Source organism: Pelodiscus sinensis, chromosome 6, assembly GCF_052426305.1.
Source record: "Pelodiscus sinensis isolate ZL-2025 chromosome 6, ASM5242630v1, whole genome shotgun sequence".
Taxonomy (NCBI): Eukaryota; Metazoa; Chordata; order Testudines; family Trionychidae; genus Pelodiscus; species Pelodiscus sinensis.
In genome coordinates, this window is record NC_143057.1 from 29,018,665 (window position 1) to 29,041,520 (window position 22,856).

At 43.7% G+C, this 22,856-nt stretch overlaps 1 protein-coding gene across 2 annotated transcripts in view; it reads right to left on the reverse strand.

Annotated features, from left to right (window-relative positions):
* Positions 1-22,856, reverse strand: part of UHRF2 (ubiquitin like with PHD and ring finger domains 2) — a 145,002-nt gene that overhangs the window by 74,833 nt on the left and 47,313 nt on the right. For both annotated transcript variants that reach the window (XM_089779214.1, XM_075931614.2), the window contains exon 4: positions 16,403-16,621. In XM_089779214.1, the coding sequence (XP_089635340.1) occupies positions 16,403-16,621 (219 nt within the window). The remainder of the gene's footprint in view (positions 1-16,402; positions 16,622-22,856) is intronic.

A 22,856-nucleotide genomic window follows, 5' to 3' on the forward strand; every position in this document is an offset into this window, starting at 1 on the left:
GAAAGCAAACAAATGATGAATTGTGTTTTTAACTTAATATTATTTTCATAATATTAACAAATCTCACAATGAAAACACAAGAATACAGAGTTGAATTCTCAGATAATTTGCCTCAAGAATAATTTTATTCCAAAGCACTAAGTTATGTAAACACAAGGTATCCTCTCTAAAAGCCTGCTACACTATTTACAGTTTGCTGTCAGACAAGCCACTCATTTTCTTAAAATAATTTGATCTTCAGGCAATGGACAAGCAGGTATCCAGGGTGGCTGGCTATTGCTCAGGACAGCAGCTAACCCAAGCATGCCCTGAAGCCAGAAAATACATAAAAGTCTGAATAGCAGATTTTTTTAAAGGTTAACTCATGGTTAAGGGTGTTCTCACTTATTATTCGGAAATATTCTTATGAATATGAAATAACTCAAATATGATTACAGGCAGTCCCCAGGTTACGTACAAGATAGGGACTGTAGGTTTGTTCTTAAGTTGAATTTGTATGTAAGTCGGAACTGGTACATATCCTTTGGTATATATGGTTGTGACTACTTTCTTCCACTATTTGATCTGAGGAAGTGGGTCTGGCCCACGAAAGCTCATCATCTAATAAACCATCTTGTTAGTCTTTAAAGTGCTACATTGTCCTGCATTTTGCTTCAACTACCCCAGACTAACACGGCTACATTTCTATCAATATTGTAGGGGAAACTCTAGCCAAACATTTTTTTAGTTTTGGATAGCATAGGGAAAGGTTAACTCCCCTCTAATGTTTGTTTTGCTGTCTGTTCCCCTGTTCAGAAGATTTCACATCTATTTCTGTCCCTGTGACAAAATCAGGACTAAAGGAGTAACTCATCAAATACCAAACAGCTCTGCACCATGCTTTGAGCTAATAGCTTTATTTCCACACACCACCCAGGGTTCTAGGAGGAGGGTCCTTTTTTTGCTAACACAATGAGGCCAGCACTTTGTTTGTTTTGGTGGAGTCTTTGTTTGCCCAGGGAGCCCAGCATGTATAGGGGGAGGAGGGGCGGAGAGGCTGCTTTTGTCTGCTGTTCGGCAGCCTGTTGCTCAGGGGAGGGGGCAGCCTGTTGCTGGTAGGGGGGGAGGGGGGAGGCGTGCAGGATGCGAGGCCGCGGGGGGGGGGGGGCACGGGCGTGGGGAGGCACTTTTCCTCTGCCCGGCAGCTCTGTGGGATCCCTGTCCCTGTGGCCAGCTGCTGCAGGCAGAGGCCAGTTGGAGCCGGCAGAAGAGGAGGAAGAGGTGGATTCTAGGACCCAGGTGAGCGAGCCCCGGGGACGCTGCTGCGCTCCGGGAGTCCGGCATGTATAGAGGGGAGGAGGGACAGAGAGGCTGCTTTTGTCTGTTCGGCAGCCTGTTGCTCAGGGGAGGGGGCAGCCTGTTGCTGGCAGGGGGTGGGGGGGGGGAGCGGGCGTGGGGAGGCACTTTTCCTCTGCCCGGCAGCTCTGCGGGACCCCAGTCGGAGCCGGCCCGAGGAGGAGGAGGAGGATCCTAGGACCCAGGTGAGCGAGCCCCGGGAATGCTGCTGCGCATGTGCGGGAGTTGCCTCACCCCGTTCGTATCTAGGGATCCGATGTAAGTCGGATCCACGTAAGTCGGGGACTGCCTGTATATAAAATACTTCATGTAACATACCATTTTAAAAATAATCTGCTGAATGTGTATTTCTATTTGTGCGCATATATCATTTCAATATTTGAAGTTAAAAATATGAGGACCATTAGTGGTACTTAAGGAACTTAATGGACAAGTATTGAGGGCAATGATCTGCATATAGTCTTGCTTTTCCTATAAACTGGGAGTATGGTTGATCTTACAAAGACATATGGCTATATCATGTCGTGCTGGAATCCATCTTGAATTTTGTACATTTCCACAGAGGTGTGGAGAATTGAATAAAGGGTTCCAACCAGTGTTCCCTCTAAGATTTTTTCCATGCGTGAGCAGAGTGAGTTTTGTCTTGTGCATCAATATTGATGTCATGTGCACTTGTTCAGATGTGAGCCACTGTGGCACCCACCAGTTACTAACAACATTATATATAAAAATATAAATATATATAATTTAAATAGTGTAAGAAAAAATATTAAAACAAGGGATAATTAAAAAGGCACATGACTCGGCTCCCACCTACTCTGAAAACCACCCAACCTGACACCCAGTCTCACTCCCACCCAGCCTTGCTCCCACCATTACTACATCCATGAGTTCCCCGACTCCTACACCCCCATCCTGTACACCCTTTACCACTAACTTTATTCTCTTGGAAGGTCACAACGAGCCTCTGAGGCTAACATTATCTGCTTAGAAGCGCAGGACTCTTGGGACAAGACAGGTACTCTGTCACAGGGCCCCAGAGGGCATACAGGCTGAGTGGCATTTTTGCCACATCAAGTGACAGTCTCAGGGGGATCTGACTAAATCCATCACCCTCACTGTTCATTACTTGCTAATCTCTTTACACACAAGACTAGTTTCCCTGTTTCATGTTTTGGATGTAACAATGCCTTTTTCCTATTGAGTGATAATGCCATATAACTAATGATGCTGAAATGAGCTTATTGTTTCACATGTGTATGATCATTTGTGGCAGATTTTAAACAGCAATCAAGTAACAGACTGATAATGTAGAAATACATAATCCAGCCTTTTTCCCTAATCTCATTGTTATATCTATGCGTCCTCTCCTTTCCTCTTTTTTAACTAAAAGGTTGGCATTCTTCGATTCTGCCTCTTTTACTTGGAATTTCTTTGGCACTGTGGGCCTCAGGCTGACCTTCCCTTTGGTTTAATCGCTCCTAAAATGAACATTTTCAGAAAAAGTCCCTCAATAATAATCAACAAAACTGGAGATAAAAAAAGTGAATTTAATATCTAACCCTAATAGTATGTATTTTAAGTGAAAAAAGAGACATTTGCCCTGTACATATATGCATACTTAAAACAGCCCATCCTCTAACTTTTACTACCAAAAGATACAAATAATCTTGCTGAATTACAGAATGGTTCTGTTCTGCAGAAGCAGTACAGACTAGCTCTTAATACATCTAAACTGTGATTTTTAGCTTCTGCATGAGATGACTGACATCTAGTAAGCAAATACATGGATTGTAAGTTGCAGTCTAGGACCTTCTAAGCAGAAATTTGGATTTAAGGACAAAGGGTAAATCTATCCTTATGGATGGGGTATAAATTAATCCCACTACCAGTTATTGGATTTTGCTCTTCTACCAAAACGTGGTAACGGCCTCTAAGAATGCCATCTTCTAGCAGAGGCTCCATCAGAAATAGGAGAACTACATTTAAGTCCTAAAGGATGGGAAAAACTCTAAGCAGGTGCACTTTGTGTGTGCATTAGCCCCTTTAAAAATTTAGTTACTGCAGGTTGGGGGTAAAACGTGTGTTCCTATATGGGCGGATGGGTAGAGAGATACTACTGCAAAGTGAACTCTATTAGAACTGCTCAAGAGCTATGAAGGTTTCAACAAACAGCTTGGGAGACTTACTGTGGCAACTTCTATCAGTTAATCAAGATAAAAATAGAGGTGCACACTTTGCCACTGCAGAGGAGTGGCAACCCTAAATAGGCACTCAGTAAATACCCTTGCAGCTGTATATAGGCCAAAAGCCAGTATGCTGAATTGGTAACAACTGTGTTTCACTATAAAACATAGGTACATCTTATGGGACATAAGGATGGAAATACAGCCTCCCTCCGAATTATGAACGAGTTACAGACCAAACACTTGGCCATAACTCGATCTATTCGTAACTCGGACCTGATTGAGTTACATAGCGACTGCGCTGTTCGTAAGTGCGGGTTGCATTCATAACTTGGGGACCACCTTTACAACTGCTCCATGAGAGCTTTGGTTGTAAATGTGAACGGTCATAACTCGACCATTTGCAATTCGGGGACCAGCTGTATGGAAGTATGCATCCTGGAAGTCAAGAGTTGCAGACACTTAGGTATGTGCACACTCATCTCAGCAGAGTTTGAGAAGTTTTCTTCCAGCTGTACCCACTGTGCCATGAACCTCTTCAGGTTATTTAATTGTAGCACCACCATGACACAGACTCTGGATCTTCTCCATTCCTTCCTTAAGGCACTGATGCAGACGAAAGGGAGGATAAGTCAGAATTACACTTCAATATCCACATCTTAAACAACTATTACAATCCAAGTAATCATTCTTTCTTCAAGTGGTTGCAGACCTGTAGTCCATTCAGGTGACAAACAGTACTAGAGGTGGAGAGGTTTAAAGTCTGTTTAAACAGAAAATGCAGTAAACTTTCCCAAAGTTTGCATCAGGATGCAGTCTGATAATGTAAACTAAACATATTTTAGAGGTTTGTCTGTGTGTTTAGCTGAGAGTCTGTTTGTCCAAGAACTCTCCTAAAGCAACTGACTCTGCTTAAGAGGGAATATCAGCTAGGTTTATACATTTATAGAAATAATTATTTTACCCAATGGATCATGTGCTATAGCAGCACTGTTTAAAAATCCTATACTGTAGTTTAAAAAAAAAGTAGAGGTGTAAATTTCAAAATCTGCTCAACCAACTCACCACAGATCTTAACTGCTTGAAAGCTGAGGCTTTGTCTACACTTAAACATTTAAAGCACAGCAGTATGTTTAACTGAAAGTGTGGCCATGGCAAGAGTGTTGGGAGAGGTCTCCTAGAACTCTATGTAAACCAGCTTCCACATGGGAAGTGGCTGGTTCACACTGGCACTTTACAGTGCTGCTGTAACTGGTTGCGTTCAGGGGAAAGGAGGGCTGTTTGAGAGTAGGTACAAGAAATCCTCTGGATTGCTGTTGGAGGATTCACTTTTCCTCATAACATTGATGCCCCAAAAACAAACAGAACTGCTCTATTCAGAACTGAAAATACAGAAGACCAATTAGTGCATTTTTTGGGCCTTGTTTGTACTCTACTCTTTCTGCTGGAAAAAATGAGTAGTCTCTAAGGTACACCTTAGAGCCGTGGTCACCAACCAGTAGATCGCGATCTACCAGTAGATCTCAGGGGCTCTAAGAGTAGCTGTGCAATACATTTACATTAGATTTCCTCATGTAATGTAGGCAGGGCTTCAAGGAAGGGGCGGGGAAGTAGATCTTCGCCTGTTCTGAGACTTAAGTGATCTTGGGTGTAAAAAGGTTGGAGACCACTGCCTTAGAGACTAACAAATACATACATTCTCATGAGCTTTCATGGGCAAAACCTACTTCTTCAGATGACCTGTCAAGTGTAGCACAGGTGCTAATGAGGCTGCGTGGACTGAAAGTGTCCCATACTTAGCTTTTGATGTAAATGGGTGTTAAATGTAAGGAAGGCTGGTTTTATAATGGGACATCCAGTTGACATCTTTGTTCAGGCTGGGGAAACAGTGTTAAGTTTGCATATGAAGGTCAATTCCACACACACTGTAATTGGCTTGTGAAATTCCTTTGTAGAAGAATTGCTACTTTTAAACCCATGACTGAGTGCCCAGGAAGATTAAAATATTCCCCTAAAGGTTTGTGCGTCTTCCCATTTCTGAAACCTGACTTGCATCCATTTATCCTTTGTCACAGACTATCCAGTTTTGCCAATATATATGGCAGAGGGGCAGTGTTGACACTTGAGAGAGAACTCCTACCTCAGAAAGCTCCTTGCTTCAAACACGACTGCCAAATTAAAGGCTTGTCTATAAAACACAGGAATACATGCCAGAGCAATGCAATCTGGAAAATGAACTAACATGCTTTGTTCTAAATGCCCCATGGAGGTACTGCTGGCATGCAAAAAAGGTACCTATAAAAATGAGGAGTCCTGAGGCATCTTATGCTATGTCTACACTGCCTCTTTTCTGCAAAAGAGGTAATGCAAATGAAATGCTCATTAGCAACTTCACACTTCATTTGCATATTCTCTTCCAATGCTTTTTGGGGAAGAGGTTTTTGTGCAAAAAAGCAGGCATTAGGTTAGAGCAGTGGTCTCCAACCTTTTTACACCCAAGATCACTTTAAGTCTCAGAACAGGCGAAGATCTACTGCCCCGCCCCTTCCTTGAAGCCCCACCTACATTACATGAGGAAATCTAATGTAAATGCACTGTGCAGGTGCGCAGTTCAGAGAGGGCTCAAGAGCTACTCTTAGAGCCCCTGAGATCTACCAGTAGATCGCGATCTACTGGTTGGTGACCACGGGGTTAGAGCAAGGGGGAGGAAGGCTGGGAGTACCTGGCTCAGGGGGAGGAGGGAGGCATTGGGTTGGGGGAAGAGGCTGGGAGTGTGTTCGCGTATGTCCACAAGAAACTACAGTGGACAATAGTCACCGGATAGGGAATGTTTCTTCTTCACTCCCATCAGTTTGTGGCTGGCTTATGACCTGAAACATGGGTTTTAATCTGGTTTTTTTAATCCTACCTATGGTATTTTAGATATTTTCATTATCAATAAGGCTTCATCCTTTTAAAAAAAAAATCTTACAAACTTTTGACCTCACTGCTATTTAATGGGAGTGAGTTCCACAGATGAATTGGGTTAAAAAAAAAAAAGTCCTTTTTTCAATTTTTAAATAAATGTAAAAAGAAATTCAATGAAGCCAGGTTAGGGTCCACCACTAATCTTTGTAATGCATTACAATATTTTCAGTGTTATGGATTTCATCCAATCACATGAATAATGATATGCTTATGCAAAATCTCAAACTTACAAAATATTTCAAATTTTCAGCAGCCTATTCTATTTAAATAACCACGGTCTATACTTGTTTTTATATCAACAAAACAAATTATGTATCATATAAAAAATTTAAAAGTACCTTAAATTTATATTTAAATTAAAATTATATATGAGCAAATAATTTTACACAAATTATTGTATTATAATCAAACGACTAAAATAATTATGACTTTCTGATGGAAGTACATTTTCTTTGGTATCCCTGAAAGCTATTAGTTTTCATTTGTTCAACCCTCAGTAGGCGTCAAGTTTGACATGCCTGGTCTAGCCTCATGGTGTCCAACTTGCTAGCCATTAGGTCTTGCCAGAACCTAAGAGGCTATTTGGCCGACTGAGTGTGGCTTGAACCCTGCAGCCACTTGGCCAGTTGAGTATGGCTAAAGAAGTGGCTACTGCTTCAGAACTGGTTGGACACCCCGAATCTAGCCTAAACAAAACTTTGGAATACTCCCTGGAACCATCTGTTGACCCATAAACAAATCCGGTATTCTCCCTGAACCATTGTTATATCCCTACAAACACTTCTACCCCTGCTGAAGAAAAATGTTCTGATGCCTGTATCTAAAGTCTGGATCAGTTCCAGCAAAACTACTTCCATCATTAGAGGAGGTTTTGGAATTAATTGATAAATTTAACAGTAACAAGTCACCGGGACCAGATGGCATTCACCCAAGAGTTCTGAAAGAACTCAAATGTGAAATTGCGGAACTATTAACTATGGTTTGTAACCAATCCTTTAAATCAGCTTCTGTACCCAACAACTACAGCTAATGTAATGCCAATATAAGGTGATCCTAGCAATTACAGACCAATAAGTCCAACATGAGTACTGGCCAAATTAGTTGAAACAATAGTAAAGAATAAAACTGTCAGAAACATAGAACAACATAATTTGTTGGGCAAAAGTCAACAGGGTCTCTGTAAAGGGAAATCATGTCTTACTAATCTATTAGAGTTCTTTCAAGGGGTCAACAAAGGTGGACAAGGGGGATCCAGTAGATATAGTATACTTAGATTTCCAGAAAGCCTTTGAAAGGTCCCTCACCAAAGGCTCTTACGTAAATTAAGTTGTCATTGGATAAGAGGGAAGATCCTTTCATGGACTGAGAACTGGTTAAAAGACAGGAAACAAAGGGTAGGAATAAATGGTAAATTTTCAGAATGGAGAGGGGTAACTAGTGGTGTCCCCCAAGGGTCAGTCCTAGGACCAATCCTATTCAACTTATTCATAAGTGCTCTGGAAAAAGGGATAAACAGTGAGGTGGCAATGTTTGCAGGAGATACTAAACTGCTCAAGACAGTTAAGAACAAAGCAGATGGTGAAGAATTTCAAAAAGATCTCACCAAACTAAGTGATTGGGCAACAAAATGGCAAATGAAATTTAATGTGGATAAATGTAAAGTAATGCACATTGGAAAAAATAACCCCAACAATACATACAGTATGATGGGGGCTAATTTAGCTACTGCTAATCAGGAAAGAGATCTTGGAGTCATCGTGGGTAGTTCTCTGAAGACGTCCACGCAGTGTGCAACGGCAGTCAAAAAAGCGAACAGGATGTTAGGAATCATTAAAAATGGGATTGAGAATAAGACGAAGAATATCTTATTGCCTTTATATAATCTATGGTACACCCACATCTTGAATACTGCATACAGATGTGGTCGCCTCATCTAAAAAAAAATATACTGGCATTAGAAAAATTTCAGAAAAGGACAACTAAAATGATTAAGAGTTTGGAATAGGTCTCATATGAAGAGAAATTAAAGAGACGACTTCTCAGTTTAGAAAAGAGGAGACTAAGGGGTGGGGGGTCGCGAAATTATAGACAGGGCTCAACAAATACACTTGCCTGCTTGCCCGTGGCAAGTCGATTTTACCAGCTTGCGAGTGCAGGGGCAAACTGGCCCAGTGGGCCGTTGTGACAGGCTGGCGGAAGCCTGCACTACTGCCGGTGTGGCCTCATCTGATCCGCTGGCTGGTGGAGAAGCAGAGCACTGCTGGGAAGGGGGAAGTGTGGCGATTCTTGCCACCGGGCTGCCTGTGTGCAGCTCCGGTGCGAGGAAGCGGGGCGGGATGCCAGGATGCTGGCGTGATATGGCCCCACTGATTTTGAAGGACCGCGGCAGCTCGGCTCTGGCCGCGTGTCCCTGGGAGCTGGCTGCAGTGCGCAGCGCAGCCAGAGGCCAGCTCCAGCCCTGCCATGGCCCCAGCCCCCCTTTGTCTCTGCGCCGCCCGTTCTCCCCGGACCACCTGCTCTCCCTCTTCCCTGCGACCCTTTGGCTCTGCACCGCCCTTGCACCCCGCATCCTGCTCCCCCCAATTCCTCCCCCCCCCTCCGCTCTGTGCTGCCTATTCCCTGCACTGCCCCATGACCCCTATCCCTCTGCCCATCCGGTTTCCCGCAACCCATTCGCTGTGCCTCCACCGCACCCTGCTCCCCGATCCCTGCGTCCTTCTGGCTCTGTACCTCCCATTCCCCACAGAACCCCCGTACCTCCTCACTGTTCCTTGCACCCCTCTGGCTCTGTGCTGTTGCTGCACCCTGCTCCCCCTGTGGGTCGGGAGTGAAGGATGCTTGTCCATAGGGAGGGGCTGGACAGGGCAGGGAAAAGGCTGCTGTGACCCAGCAGTGAGTGAAAGGTGGAGTTAACTTGAAGTGCCTTTGCCTTTATGGAAAAAAATGAATGAAAATGCTATTTGCTATTTATAGGGCTAAAATGCCAGGACAAAAAACAAAAACAAATCAAAAAAACCCATTGCAAAATGCAAACGTGTAAAAGACAACAAAAAAAGAAGGGGGTGACCAAAAAATGTTTTGCTTGGGGCAGCAAAAAACCTAGAGCTGGCCCTGGGGGAGGGGAAGGGGCTAGGCTGGGCTATGGGGAAGGGAGAGAGGAGAGGAGAGGAGAGGAGGTCAGGAGAAGAAAAAGAAGAAGAAAGGGGAAGGCACCAAGGCACCCTGTGGCTCTGTACCAGATCTGAAGCTGGATCTGGTGCAAAGTCTTGGGATTCTCTCCCCTCCAGCCCCGCCCCCCCATGCCGCAGGAAGAAAGGAAGGCAACACAGGGAAGGAAGGGAACACAAGAACGTGCGCGCTCCTCCCCTGCCCACAACAGCATGTGCGTTTTCTTGTCTGCCTTTCCTTCCACAGGCACTTCAAGTGCTGCCTGCAGATCCTGCCCCTCATCCCTGGCCAGACCCCTACCGCCATCCTGCACCTTCCCTCTAGCCAGATCCCCACCAGCATCCTGTCCCCCAGGCCAGACCCCCACTAGGACCCTGTTGATGCTCCCTGGCTAGACCCCCACCACCACCCTGCTCCTGCCCCCTCCCTCCTGGCCAGACACCTACCCCCAGTTTATTCCTGTACCCTACTTTCTACCCAGATTCTGCACCCCCATCCCTATCCCATTCAATAGCAGTCCTGTCCCACACACTGGATCCCTCATTTTTGGCCCCACCTCAGGAGCATAGAGGGGGCCCACAAAATCCACTAACCCTGGAACCCCAGAAGAGTTAATCTGGCCTGAGGCCTTGAACCTCGGTCCGACCCATCCTCCCCATGGGGCTGGAGTGCCAGGGTAGTGTGGTGTCTTAGTCGGGGCCATAACAGTGAGGCTTGGGGGGGGGGTAGGTGGCCCCCCCTACACACACACACACACACACACACACACACCCACCCACCCCTCACTTGTGTCGCTCCCAACTGGTGTTTCTGTAGGTCAGTGGCCCCTGAACCAAAACAGGTTCCCTGCTCCTCACATAAATAAGGACGATGCTGAAACGTTTTGTGTTGCACATAATATTTTATTTTAAAATGAAGCCTGGCCAATAAGCCTCCAACTGGGGCCAAGCCCACCTCTGGCCCACATTCAGCTGCAGCATCATAACACTACAGCACACACAAACCCAGATTCCAACCCTGAGCCCATCATACACCTGAACCCCCGTCCTGAACTCTTCACATCCCCAGTATGGTGCCACAACACTCCTGCACCATCTGCACACCACGAACCTGTGCACTAAGCCTGCACCATTCACACACTGCTAACCTGTTTTAAGAATACAGGATATAGAAGGAACTCACTTTAAGACTGCTGGATGGGAAGTATTAGGAAACAGTAATTGAAATCTTAAGAACAGCAAACTACAGTAGAGTCTCGTTTATCTGACCTTTCTTTATCCGACATTCCGTGTTATCTGACCTACCTGTGGCTGCCCAAGGCAATTGTGCAGAATCTACTGATAAAGGCAAAAACATTTTTTTTTAGAATAAGTTCCTAATTCCCTAACTCGGTGTTTTCCAATTTTATTTGGCCACAGAACCCTTTAAAAAAAAAAATGCCAGGGAAAACTGGTCAGGGGAAAAAAAAAAGCCACCCCGCCCCTAAGTCCGCAGTGGCCCCCGCCCATCCCTAAGACTGGTTGTGGGGTGCGGGGTTGGAGAGGGAAGGTGATCAGGTTCTCGCGGAACCCTTACTTTTACTTCATGAAACCCTGGGATTCCGTGGAGCACTATTTGGGAAACACTATCCTAACTCCATGCTCTTTTGCTTCCTGGTCAATAGGATCAGTGACATCAACCTAACACTGAATGAAGGTGCCAATAGCTTTGTCTATGTAGATTCTTGCAGTAGTACCCTTCCTATCTAGATGCTATCCTATGATCCTTAACTGCTTCTTTTAGCTACCCAATCTTTAGGTGCTTATAGACTACCAGCTCTGCCTACTTATTTTTCCTTTTGATATTTTCATACCCACTGCTCCTTGTTTCCCGCCCCCTACTTTTTTCCCCTCCCCCCATCCTTTCCCTTCTCCTCCCCGCCCCCTACTTTTTTCCCCTCCCCCCATCCTTTCCCTTCTCCCCCATTTATTTTGGGTCTGCACCTCCTAAACTCAAAACTCCGGTCATCTGAAGAAGTGGGCTGTACCCACAAAACCTCATGATACCATCTACATATTTTGTTAGTCTATAAAGTACTACCAGAACATTTGTTGTTTTTTTAAGATCACCTCCACAGCGCATCTAGAAGTAGTTTACACAGGTGTGTCCTTTGCATTTCCTGCCCTTCAACTAAATGCATGAAAAGTTGTGTCAAAAATCACTCAAAAATCAATTTAAAACCCTACCCCTATTTTGGCTCTCAAAATGTAATATCCTTATGGTATTAGACAGTACATGGGTAACTGCATATTTGCCTATTATTTGGAACCTTTTGAAAAACTATCCAGTCCCTCCCATACTACTATAAAAATAATAGATTTCTAGTGAGCTATTTGTTAAACAACTTCAGCCAAAGTGTATCCCAACAAACTACATTCTGCATTAGGCATACTCATCAAGGGCCATTTTCTACCATTCTTAGAGCAGTATATTCCTCCCTGATCAGTCATGTTGATTTTAATGAAATATTTGCAGAATAATGTACCATTCAATGTTAATAAACATGGCAAAACCCAGCAATAAATAGTTTTTGATGCAGTATTCTGTACTTTTTGTTGGTAGAAAGTTATTTACTCTTTCAGATGTGTTGTCCACACAGACTCCATTCTTGGACAGCATACACTCCATGCATGCAAGGTAAGACTGATTTTGACTAGAAGCATTTGTTGGGATCATGCCTGCTGTGCTTCTGCATTTAATTAATGTAGGTGGATTGGACCCAACCACATCTCAGTTCCTTTGCCAATACAAAAAAACCTATAAGATCAGGGCTCCACATCAGCAAGGAGAGCAAGTCATGAAATTCTGTAGATGCTTGTTTACAGATGCCACTCTTGGTGACAATCAGGTGGCTGCCAGTTTGCTGGGAAGCAGGTAAAAACAATTCCACTTGAATACTGATTAAGAGTCCTACCAAAATTTGCATCCAATATAGAAGACTACACATTTACTACACACTATTCCCTAACGAGAATCCATTCCACATTGCAACTCTACACTTCTCAGGTATAGGATTACTTGTGGAATCAGGCCTGGGCCCTATTAGAATGAGCTCTAATAGACCCAGGTGACTCTTCCTATCTATCTTATAACAAGTTCTGATGCAATCTGAGAACCACTTTATGTGGAAATAGCTTCACTCTTGACCCTATCAGAAAATGCCATGAGTAGACTAGGTGTGTTCCTGAATTATTTTGCTCTAAATAAAATAGCAATGTCTTCTTTACCATTAATAAGATTCTACCTTGGATGAAGTGAAGCATAAGGCAGATAAGAAACCAGGAAGTGAATGGACTGATTTATATGCAACATGATTTCTTAAGCAGGAACTTTAAGGTGAGCTCTAAGAATAACCTCATCCTTCTGAGACACTGTATGGGGGGGACCTGACAGAAGGCCTGAAATTCTCCTGTCCTCCTAGCTGGTATCTTGGCAAGCAGGAAAGCAGTTTCCACTGACAGGTTGTAAAGAGAGCAAGTTTACTAAGGGCTCAACTGTGCAGTCAACCCTGACTGTACATGTCCAGATCCCGAGATGATGATTGACTCTCAAACAGGATGATGGACAAGTGAAGGGTGTAAAATAGTATGAGCTTAGTTAGGAAGGGGATTTGGAGATACAGCTGCCACATGAACTCTTATTGAGCTGCTGAAAAAGTCCAGATTAATTTAAGGCTAGCAAACAGTCCAATATTGGGGGGCAGCAAAGGAGATATTAAATGGTTGCCTCAATAGAAATCCCTGCCTCCTCCTCAGTGGCTCAGAGAATCATAATGGTTGGCATTAATGTTCCATCAAGGAGCACCATCTGGAATAAGACTGTTGGTTTGGCAGATTTCTTCTGGAATTCAGATGTAGAACCCCAAAGAACACAAAGTGGCTCTGGAATCCTTCAGGACAGAGTGTATCCCAATGTCAGTGATATAGCAATTTTTTACTTCAAAGAGGGTGGGGAGAGCACAAGTTTTTCCAGGATCTCCCTAGAGATTCCTGCCCCTGTAAACATTGATGCCAATGCTGCCCTGGACAAATAGGATCTTCACAGAAAAAGTCTGGGACCCTGGAGTAAAACCATGGCTCATAAGGGCACTAATAATCATGGAGTGATTTGCACATAGAGGCATCTCCTGGAACTTGAAGATGCCTGCATCAACTTCTATAGCAGGAAGTGTGTCAGTTTCGCGACTCACCTACTGGGTGTGCTTGGAAAAGGAATGACAAATGGAACATCATTCCGTAATGTCCTTCCACAAGTAAATGAAACACTGAGAATGCCCATCATTTACAGTATAGTCACATGATCAATAGGTCTTGCAGACAGGTAGCTCAGCCTCTGCTGTGCTATGATCCTAGCACCCTTATAAAAGAGGGCTGTAAAAAGATAAAGTATTCTGAACAACTATTTTTTTTAAATATATATATATATGCCAACAGGCAAAAGAAAATTTAATCTATGAGCTAAAACTAATGAATTTATCTGAACGTATAAGGCAAAAGGCACAGTTTGCAATAAAAATTGATACTGCCAAGGATTTCAAACAACAGCCATAGGTAGTAAGGCAGACCTAATTTAGCAGCTGGGAAAGCTCCACCGCTTATGTCCTTGAAGGAGGTTATGAGGCCATCAAAGGCATTGGTGTAGCTCTAATCAATACTTCTACCCCTAATTCATGTGACTGCACAAACCTGGAATCCATGTGCACCAAAAGCAGAATATATATGGACAATCACTTGAAGAACGGTAACTGAGAACTGTATAGTGAATATAGTTAGCATCAAACTAGAGATTTTGGCCATATCTACAGATTTATAGATTTCAGCCCAATTAAGTTAGTGCAGCAAAAAAAGATTATGGAAGTGATCATCTCCTAATAAGGTTTATGCATTCTAATCAGTTATCGCCCAGTAAGATGGACAAAAAGAAAGGCTATTTGTTTCAAAAATCTTTTTCTTGTGATATGCCAAACAAAACAGTCAAATACTTCAATCAAGGATATTTACATTAAATAGGGATACTATGTTCCAATAATCCTTCAGAGAAATTTCTATATCCAAGTTAAAATATGCTGCTTTGATTCACATGAACTGTGTTAAGAAAAATGTTCTAAATGTATTCCAAAGGCATTACAGCCTCCATTGCTAAAAAGTCTGCTTCAGGGTTTAGCAAATACTCAACATCCTTAGCAGTGTATCAGGTAACTGACTAATCCAATAGTCGATGCATTTTTGCATCAACTATTTGATTAGTCAATAGGGCACCTCTGCCTTTGAAGTGTAACAACAATCCTAGGGCTGTTGCTACACTTCAAAAGGTGAAAGCACAAAAACCCAAGGTCAGATGGAGACTTCCCAGCTAACCCCGTGCTCCATGCAGCACTGCCACTTTGAAGAACTGCCCTCTTCTCCATCCTCATCCATCTGATAGAAGCAGCAGGGGGAAGGGGCGACTTAGCCAACTATCCTGTCGACCACCCTATAAGCATCTGCTTATCACATAGTCGACTAGTCCTTCACATCCCAACACACTACTATGAAAGAAGAGAGGCCTATCTGTCCAAAATCCAACACTAAGTCCACATAAAACTCAGAAGAATGCACTCTTATTGTTGCCTCAAAATCCTGTACTACAGGTTGAATCTCTGCTCTGGGACTCTCTGGTCTGACAACATCTGTTGGCAGGACCACTGATGTTGCTGGACCAGCAAGTCCTAGGAAGCTGGTATCATGAAACCCAGTGATCAAGGCTGGCCAGTGAGCCAGGAGCCCCAGGCTGGCTGCCGAACCACAGCAGCTGCAGCAGCCCCAGGGCTGGCTATGGAGGGCAGTCAACCCTGTAGGCAGTTGACTAGGTGACCCAAAGGCAGGGAATCCAGTTGTAGAGCTGGGGGGACAGGAAGGGAATCCAACTGGGTCTGCTGACAGACCAAGGAGAGCCCGGAGTCTGTCAGTAGAGGGGCCAGAATTGACCTCCCGTGGTCCAGCAAACTCTCTCCTCCCTCCCTCAAGTCCCCAGGGTGCCAGACCAGGGAGATCCAACCTGTACAGACTTGTGGAAGTAAATTCTGCCTCTGAAGTGCTGTCTTCAAGTACTTCACATAAGAGTCAGCTGAAAAATCTGAACTTTTCCATATAGAAATCTTATAGTGGAATTAGAGAAAACACATTCTGTTAACCCACTAGCCATCTGCCCCTGAAGAGTCCAACAGGACCACCTCCATCCCCCCAGCCATGCTGGAGCAACCCAAGCTGGACAGCCCGTAAACTAGTTAAATGTTACAGTTTTAGTCATTTAACTGGTTAACTTATTAAACAATTATTTACATCCCTCCTACCTATTAGGATCAGGCTATTCCCAAGGGGCCTGAACAAATAAAAAACAAACTGAAAAGGGATTGTTCAGCTGCTAGTCTGATCCAATGGGATCACACAACAGATCATCCAAGATTAGCCCACACTATACACACGCACAAAAAGCAATAAAGCCACCACCAACTCAAAAACTGACTTTTTTCCACCTGCATTTCAAATGCATTCATCTTAAAGTTTCCATCTGCTGAAGAAAAAAGACAAGTATTTCCAACACCAAGACACAGAGGTAAAACAGAATGTTAACAATTTTAAGCTAAAAAAACGTAATGACCAAAAATGAAAGTTGATATGTTTTTCTGTATACCACATGCTTTCAAAACTGGTCAAGAAAAATCTTACCCCAAAAGAATTTTGGCATGAACTTCTTTGTTAGTCCTTGAGATTTCTCGCAGGGAGGTAATTTCTGCATCAAACCAGAAACCTCTCTCCTCTGGAGTCTCTACATTGTAGTTAACCATCACCATATCACCCACATTGAGTTCACTCCACTTCAAAATGGTTCTTGCTCGTGGTCGAAGATTATTAGCACCCATTTCTACTATACCATTTTCTGGATACCTTGGGGAACAAAAAACAAAGAAAAAAGATATAAATTAGTATTTCCACTATTATAAGAAAGGTCAACATTTTAAAAAGTGCCTCAAGTGACTTAAAAAGCCTCAGTCCTATTTTGAAAATAGGATTGATGTTATTTTGAAATTTTTGCCTGTTCTGACTACGGTCTTGGGTAGCTGAGATTTGAAGAATTACACTTACGTAAATTTTTTGCTAGAAAGATGCTAAAACAATTTCAAATCTGAGGACAAACCTGTCCCAGTCTTGATTGTACTCTGGTTAATAGCAAAATTCCTGAACAGGCCCACAGTGAAAGGAAAGAAAGATTAGGAATGGGTTTAAGATACTAATTTAACTCTACCCCAATGAACTGGAAAATTTTCCATTAACTTCAATGGCATAGTTTTTGAAAATCCAATCCACAGCATTTACCAACAGAATTATGCAAGATGAAGCTACATTGAAAAAAAAATACATTTTTATTCAAACAGCAAGTAGAATAGTTCTGAAATTCCACAAACACACCTCTAACCACAGAAAGAATGTTTCTACGACTAGCACATAAAATGGCTAACTGTATTAATGTCTCATTTTATTTTGGTGACTAGCACTTTATTAAATGACAACATCTACAAAGCTAAGCAGTACCATATCTAAGGATTTAAATCATCAAGAATATATAGGTTGGACCTCCCTGGATTGGCACCCTTGGGACCTGACCCATCCCAGACAAGGGAGTTTGCCAGACCAAGGGAGGTCTGGAAGCATGGGGGTGCCTGCCTCCCTGCTGGGTTCCTCTCTTCAGCCCTGCTGCCCTCTGAGCTGCAGCGGCTCTACTAGCTGCCATCTCTGCTGCCCTGTGAGCCCTGCCCTCCCATCTTGCTTCTCCACCCCACCAGCTGAGGGATGCCTCAAGGGACCCACTGGCTCTGTCAGCATTCTCCGCTCTGAGCCACCAGCAACCTCTGCTGCTTGGGCTCTCTAGTCCCACAACATCCATGGTTCTTCCAGACCACAGAAACCCAGACTACAGAGGTTCAACATGTGGTAAGGATTGCAATATTGTAAAATCGGCTTCCTAAAAAATTAAAAATCTTAAATCACACTGGAGTTCTTCATTATTTAAATAAAATCCTGTTATTTTTTCAAATTATTTTAAATGAGACATGAATTCTTAGGTTATCACAAACAATTGATCTCATTTTCCTCTGAGTGCTGGAATATATTACTCCAGCAGAGATGCACTGCACACTAGAAATGTACTGTAGTAAATACTTCTAATGAGTTCCATTCCTTTAAACTGGGAAATGCCTATCTAGCAGGTTAAATGTAGAGATATCCATTTGAAAGTAACTACTTTAATACTAGTCAATTAGCCCATCATAAGACGGGATTTTCAGATCTCTCCCCCACCTTGGTCTTCTCTCCTCCTATGCCTCCCCCTCTCTCTCAGCTCTCCTCCGCCTTCTGCCTCTTTCTCCATCTCTCTTCTCACTCTCTCTCCGCTCTCCGTCGGGGATGCATGCTTGTCCAGGCCCTGCCCCCGGCCATGTACGTCATCGCCCCACCCCCCTTCGCCTCCTTCCATGGCGCTCGGCTGACTTCTGTGCGGCTCAGCCGGGCTGCCACAGGGAAGCAAGTGGCGCAAGCGGCCATTTGGGCCCTGTGCTCCCCATGCAGCACAGGAGTGCTGCATGGGAACTGCGGGGCCCAAATGGCCGCTTGCTCCCCCGCGGTGGCCCGGCTGAGCGGCGCACAAATCAGCTGAGCGCCACAGTGGGAGGCGAAGGACGTGACTCAGGCAACAGCATTTCAGCAACAGCGCCGACCAGAGGGAACAGCCAGCATTTCAGCATTACAGACACTGGGCTACTATATAGGATGAAATGAACATAGAATGTGCTCAGGCTTTTGGAGGAATCAAACACTATAAAAACACTTTCCTTAAATCCTCTGCATAAATCCATTTTGTAGAAGCCGCCACAGAGTTCTACCTACATATACACTTGGGAAAATGACAGAAGGAAGGCTGAACACCAAGAGGAAACTTTGTTGGAAGGAAGCAAAATTAAGATGCTCTGTTACAAAATGGAGAAGTCAGACTCTTCAGACTGAAATAAAGCAAGACTACAAAAAGTTCACTTTGTCTGGTCTGACAAGAGTATAAGGAGATTCCATTTTGTAACAAATTCCAGTCAAGAGGTCTATGGACACACACCCATTATGTGAGAACAGATGTCTGTACAAATTTAAAAAAAAATGAAAACAAAGATATTTTATAGTAAAATGTTTGCTTTAACAAATATTAATCTGAATTCCAAAGCAAACAAAATCCCCACTTAGGAATTTATACTGGGAGTTTCAGCATTACAAATTATACCAAACTGAATTAATGCCAGATAGTAGGCCAAAAATCCTACACTTGTCAATCTGAGGCCTGCTGAAATGTGAAGGAAGCCCGTTGCTCAGAGGCCACAGGAACACCAAACTCAATCCTGTACTTTACTGTTGCTGCTCCAAGTAATAATTGTATTTCCACAAGTCCCTGCTGCTGATGGCAACTTAAATGCTAGGACACTGATCAAACCATAGCTCTAACTCAGCTGCCCATGCCTAGAAGACTGATGCAAAATCTCTGCAACTAGTTCTCATATTGTGACCCGTTACTGCCCAGGTAAGCTATCCTATCCCTTCTTACGCTCTATGCATTGAGACCCTAGGGTTCTACCTGTCTTTCTGGTCCTGCACATAGACCTAGAAGTATTTCAAAAAAAACTACCATGAATTTTATAAAGCTAGTCCTGTGTGGAGCAGGAGTAACATTGGGGGCCGATTTAGAGTCTAAGAACTGTGAAAACCAGTGTTGGTCACCAATATACCCTTTTGTGTATATGTGAGAAAGAAACTCCATATAAAAAGGACAGACAGCCCACAGCTCCCTGACGTTTGTGTACACAGATGCTAGCATAACCGAAGACCCCATGTCTGCAGGTGTCCCAAATGAGCTCCCTACCCCCATGTCTGAGGCATCTGTGATTAAGGTAGGAGTGGTGAGGTGTGGCAAAAGCAACTCCCTTACATACTCCAGGCAGATGTGTTCACTCCTCTAGATAGGGCAAAATGTGACAGTGTATGTGCACTAACATGTCTATGTGGTGCTTTCTTGGAAAAGAGATCTATACTACACAGTCCTAATGGAGTCTGAGGTGCGGACCGTCATACTGGACTACTTAAGTACACACTGCCATGTGCCCCGAACACCTTGAATATCTTTCACCCCGGTGAGAAGCTAAGATCCCGGTGAGAAGCTAAGATTAAGTTGACAATAAGGCTTTTTATTGTATGAAGTCTTATCTAAAGCAGTAAAACCCTGGCATCGGTCAAGTCCAGGTCCACCCCCAATAAATTCTATGTTGGCAACAGGATAAACTTTGTCATCTGATTTGATCAGGAGCCCAGCATGCCAAAGGTGGATCAGAATATGCAAATAACCACCATCAGCAACCTGCATTGGCATTATCAGTCATCCAGATAAGGAAGCACAAACACCTAATCTCCAGAAAAATGCTACCACCACCTCAGCCTCTGAAAAAGCAAGTAAGGAAGCCAAGAGACCAATGGAGAACCGATAACGGTGGCTGCTGACAGCAAATCTTAGAATTTTTCTGTGACCCTTATGAACTGTCACACACAAAAAAAAGATACCCTTTAAGTCAAGAGTCTTGATCAGTCCCCCTGAAAGTACTAATGGAAGCTAGAGTGACCACCAAAATTCTATTTTTTTCAAGAACTGGTTAACCACTTTAACCCAAAAATAGGCCTCAGGCCCAATTTTGCCTTCAGGGTCAGGAAGTACTAAGAGTGAAACCTTTCCTGATAGAGAGGTAAAGGGAGGAGTGACCTCCTCTGTAGCTCCTACAAACTCTCTTGCAGAAATATTTTCTTATGTGAGGGCTCCGTGAAGAACAATGGGAGGGTGGGATGAAATGTATATGCCACTTTGACTATGTTTAGAACCCACCAATCTGTAGTGATGAGGTCCCAAGCATGATGGAAGTAGGACAGGTGATTTTCAAGAGCTTGGGGAAAAAGAAAGAAGGAAAAGATAGGCCTCTTAGAACTATCAGATTGATAGGCAGGTGGACAGCAAAGTGGTCTCTTGGAAGATGCCACATTCCTCAATGAGCCAGTGGCTATGAACACAGAGGTAGATTGTTAAGTTGCGATCCCTGCCTGTTTTCTTTGATAGGTCTTGGACTCAAGAAGCAAACCCTTGAAAATGATGAGACTGATTAGCACAGAACACCTTCTGCTTCACTCCTGGGGTGTAAATGCTCAGGGATTTCAGAGTTATTCTACAAAAGCGACGAGGAGTCCTGTGGCACCTTACAGACTAACATTTATTGGAGCATAAGCTTTTGTGGGCAAAGACCCACTTCGTTAGATGCATATCAGAGTTATTCTAGAGCCTGAGACTATCCAAGGAGTCTTATCAGTCTTTTCCGATAATAGTGACAGCCCTTCAAAAGATAAGTTCTGAACTGTTATTCTTCTGGCCTCCCTCCAGAGGTGCAGCCAGTATCGGGATGAGAACCCGATCATGATAAAAGCCAGGCCGCAAACCTGCAGAATCCTCTGCGACACCTAGCTATAGAGCTATTCTGATGACCAACGTCTCATCTACTAAAGACTGAAACTCCTGTTTCACCTCATACGGGAATAGCTTACTGCTGAACTTGAAAGCCATATCTAACAGGATGGAACCTTAGGATCCCAGTAAATCTTACTGATTTACAATACAAAGCTACAACTGATCCATGGAATAAAAGCCGCCTCCTCCTACATAAACCCAGCTTCTTGTCCTCTGTATTTGGGAAAGGGGGATCCCAGCTTTTTCAGTGGCTGCGTGCCAGAGAACCTGGATTGCTATATAGGTGCTCAAACCTCAGGAACAGGACACATACCATCTCTCCACTCATTTAGAATCAGAGGCACAGAAGGTGGAGTCTGTCAGAAGACTTTGTTAGACTCTATGATAGCCCCATTCAATTAGAGTTATTCAAGCTGATGTCAAAATGTCCACCAGTTAAGAGATTTTTTTCCCTGGACTTCCTCTGGTTGAATATCTTGGACTAATAACCATCCTCTGGAACAACCCGGCCGCTGGAAAATCATCCCCACGGTGAAGAAAAAGGTTTTGCTACGACTTCTTCATCTGAACAGAGTACTAACAGTACAGAGCTGGCTCAGTTCTTGCTCTTCTTGTGGCGGTGTGTGCGAGGAATCCTGACTGATGAGAATCAATGCTCTAGTGGTTGCAGAGACAATGCTCCTGACTTCCAGTAGATGGAGCTAGCTGACGTAATTGGGAGGTCATTTCTTTGGTATCAGCCCATGGATTCCAAAAGGACCACACTCAGAGTAGGCATCCCTCCTAATGGGACTGACTAGGAAAGGATAGATAGGAACCTACTTCAGAGTGTGGTGATTAAGAACCTTATTCCTGAAACCAAGATGGTACTGTTCACATTGGTACCAGTAAGAAGGCACAGGGTCTGAAGAAAGGGGAGCCAGTGAGACCATCCCTGGCTTTCCCCTAGATCTGTGGTGTCCAACCAGTTCTGAAGCACTATAGTGGCTATTGCTATAGAGAACTAGCCACACACAACCGGCCAAATATCCACATGTGGCTAGTGATTAGCATGGTGGACACCGTGGCCCTAGATATTCTCGACTCTGGTACCCACATCCAATGGAGCTACTTAGTACAGAAGTGAAGGTACAGGATGCATCCCACAGATGACAGTGCCAAGAGAGTCTCTTAAATCTCTGGAGATGGGGACAATTGGTTTAACAGCTCTTTTGCCACTACAAATGCCTCAGGAGTAGACTATACTTGAAAGATACCCTGAAGTACTGTGGCAAGAGGAGATGTTTCAAGATCCAATCTCAGCAAGTTCACACTGCGCTCAGGAGTGAATCAGCTCCCTGTGCAGATATGTGCTTTGGGGAAATACATCCTCCTTTAACACCATTCTGAGTTATTATATCATCTCATCCCTACTTGTGCCTTCTATGACCCCAGTACCAAGTATGATTCCGCTGATTCTTCACTGGTACCACCGATGCTAATCTGCCTCTTTTGTTCCAGTAGCATGCTAAAGACTGATGTTGAGTTGTTCTGTATCTGCACTGAGGTAAAGAATGCAAATGAAGGTAGTGATGCAAAAATTCCATC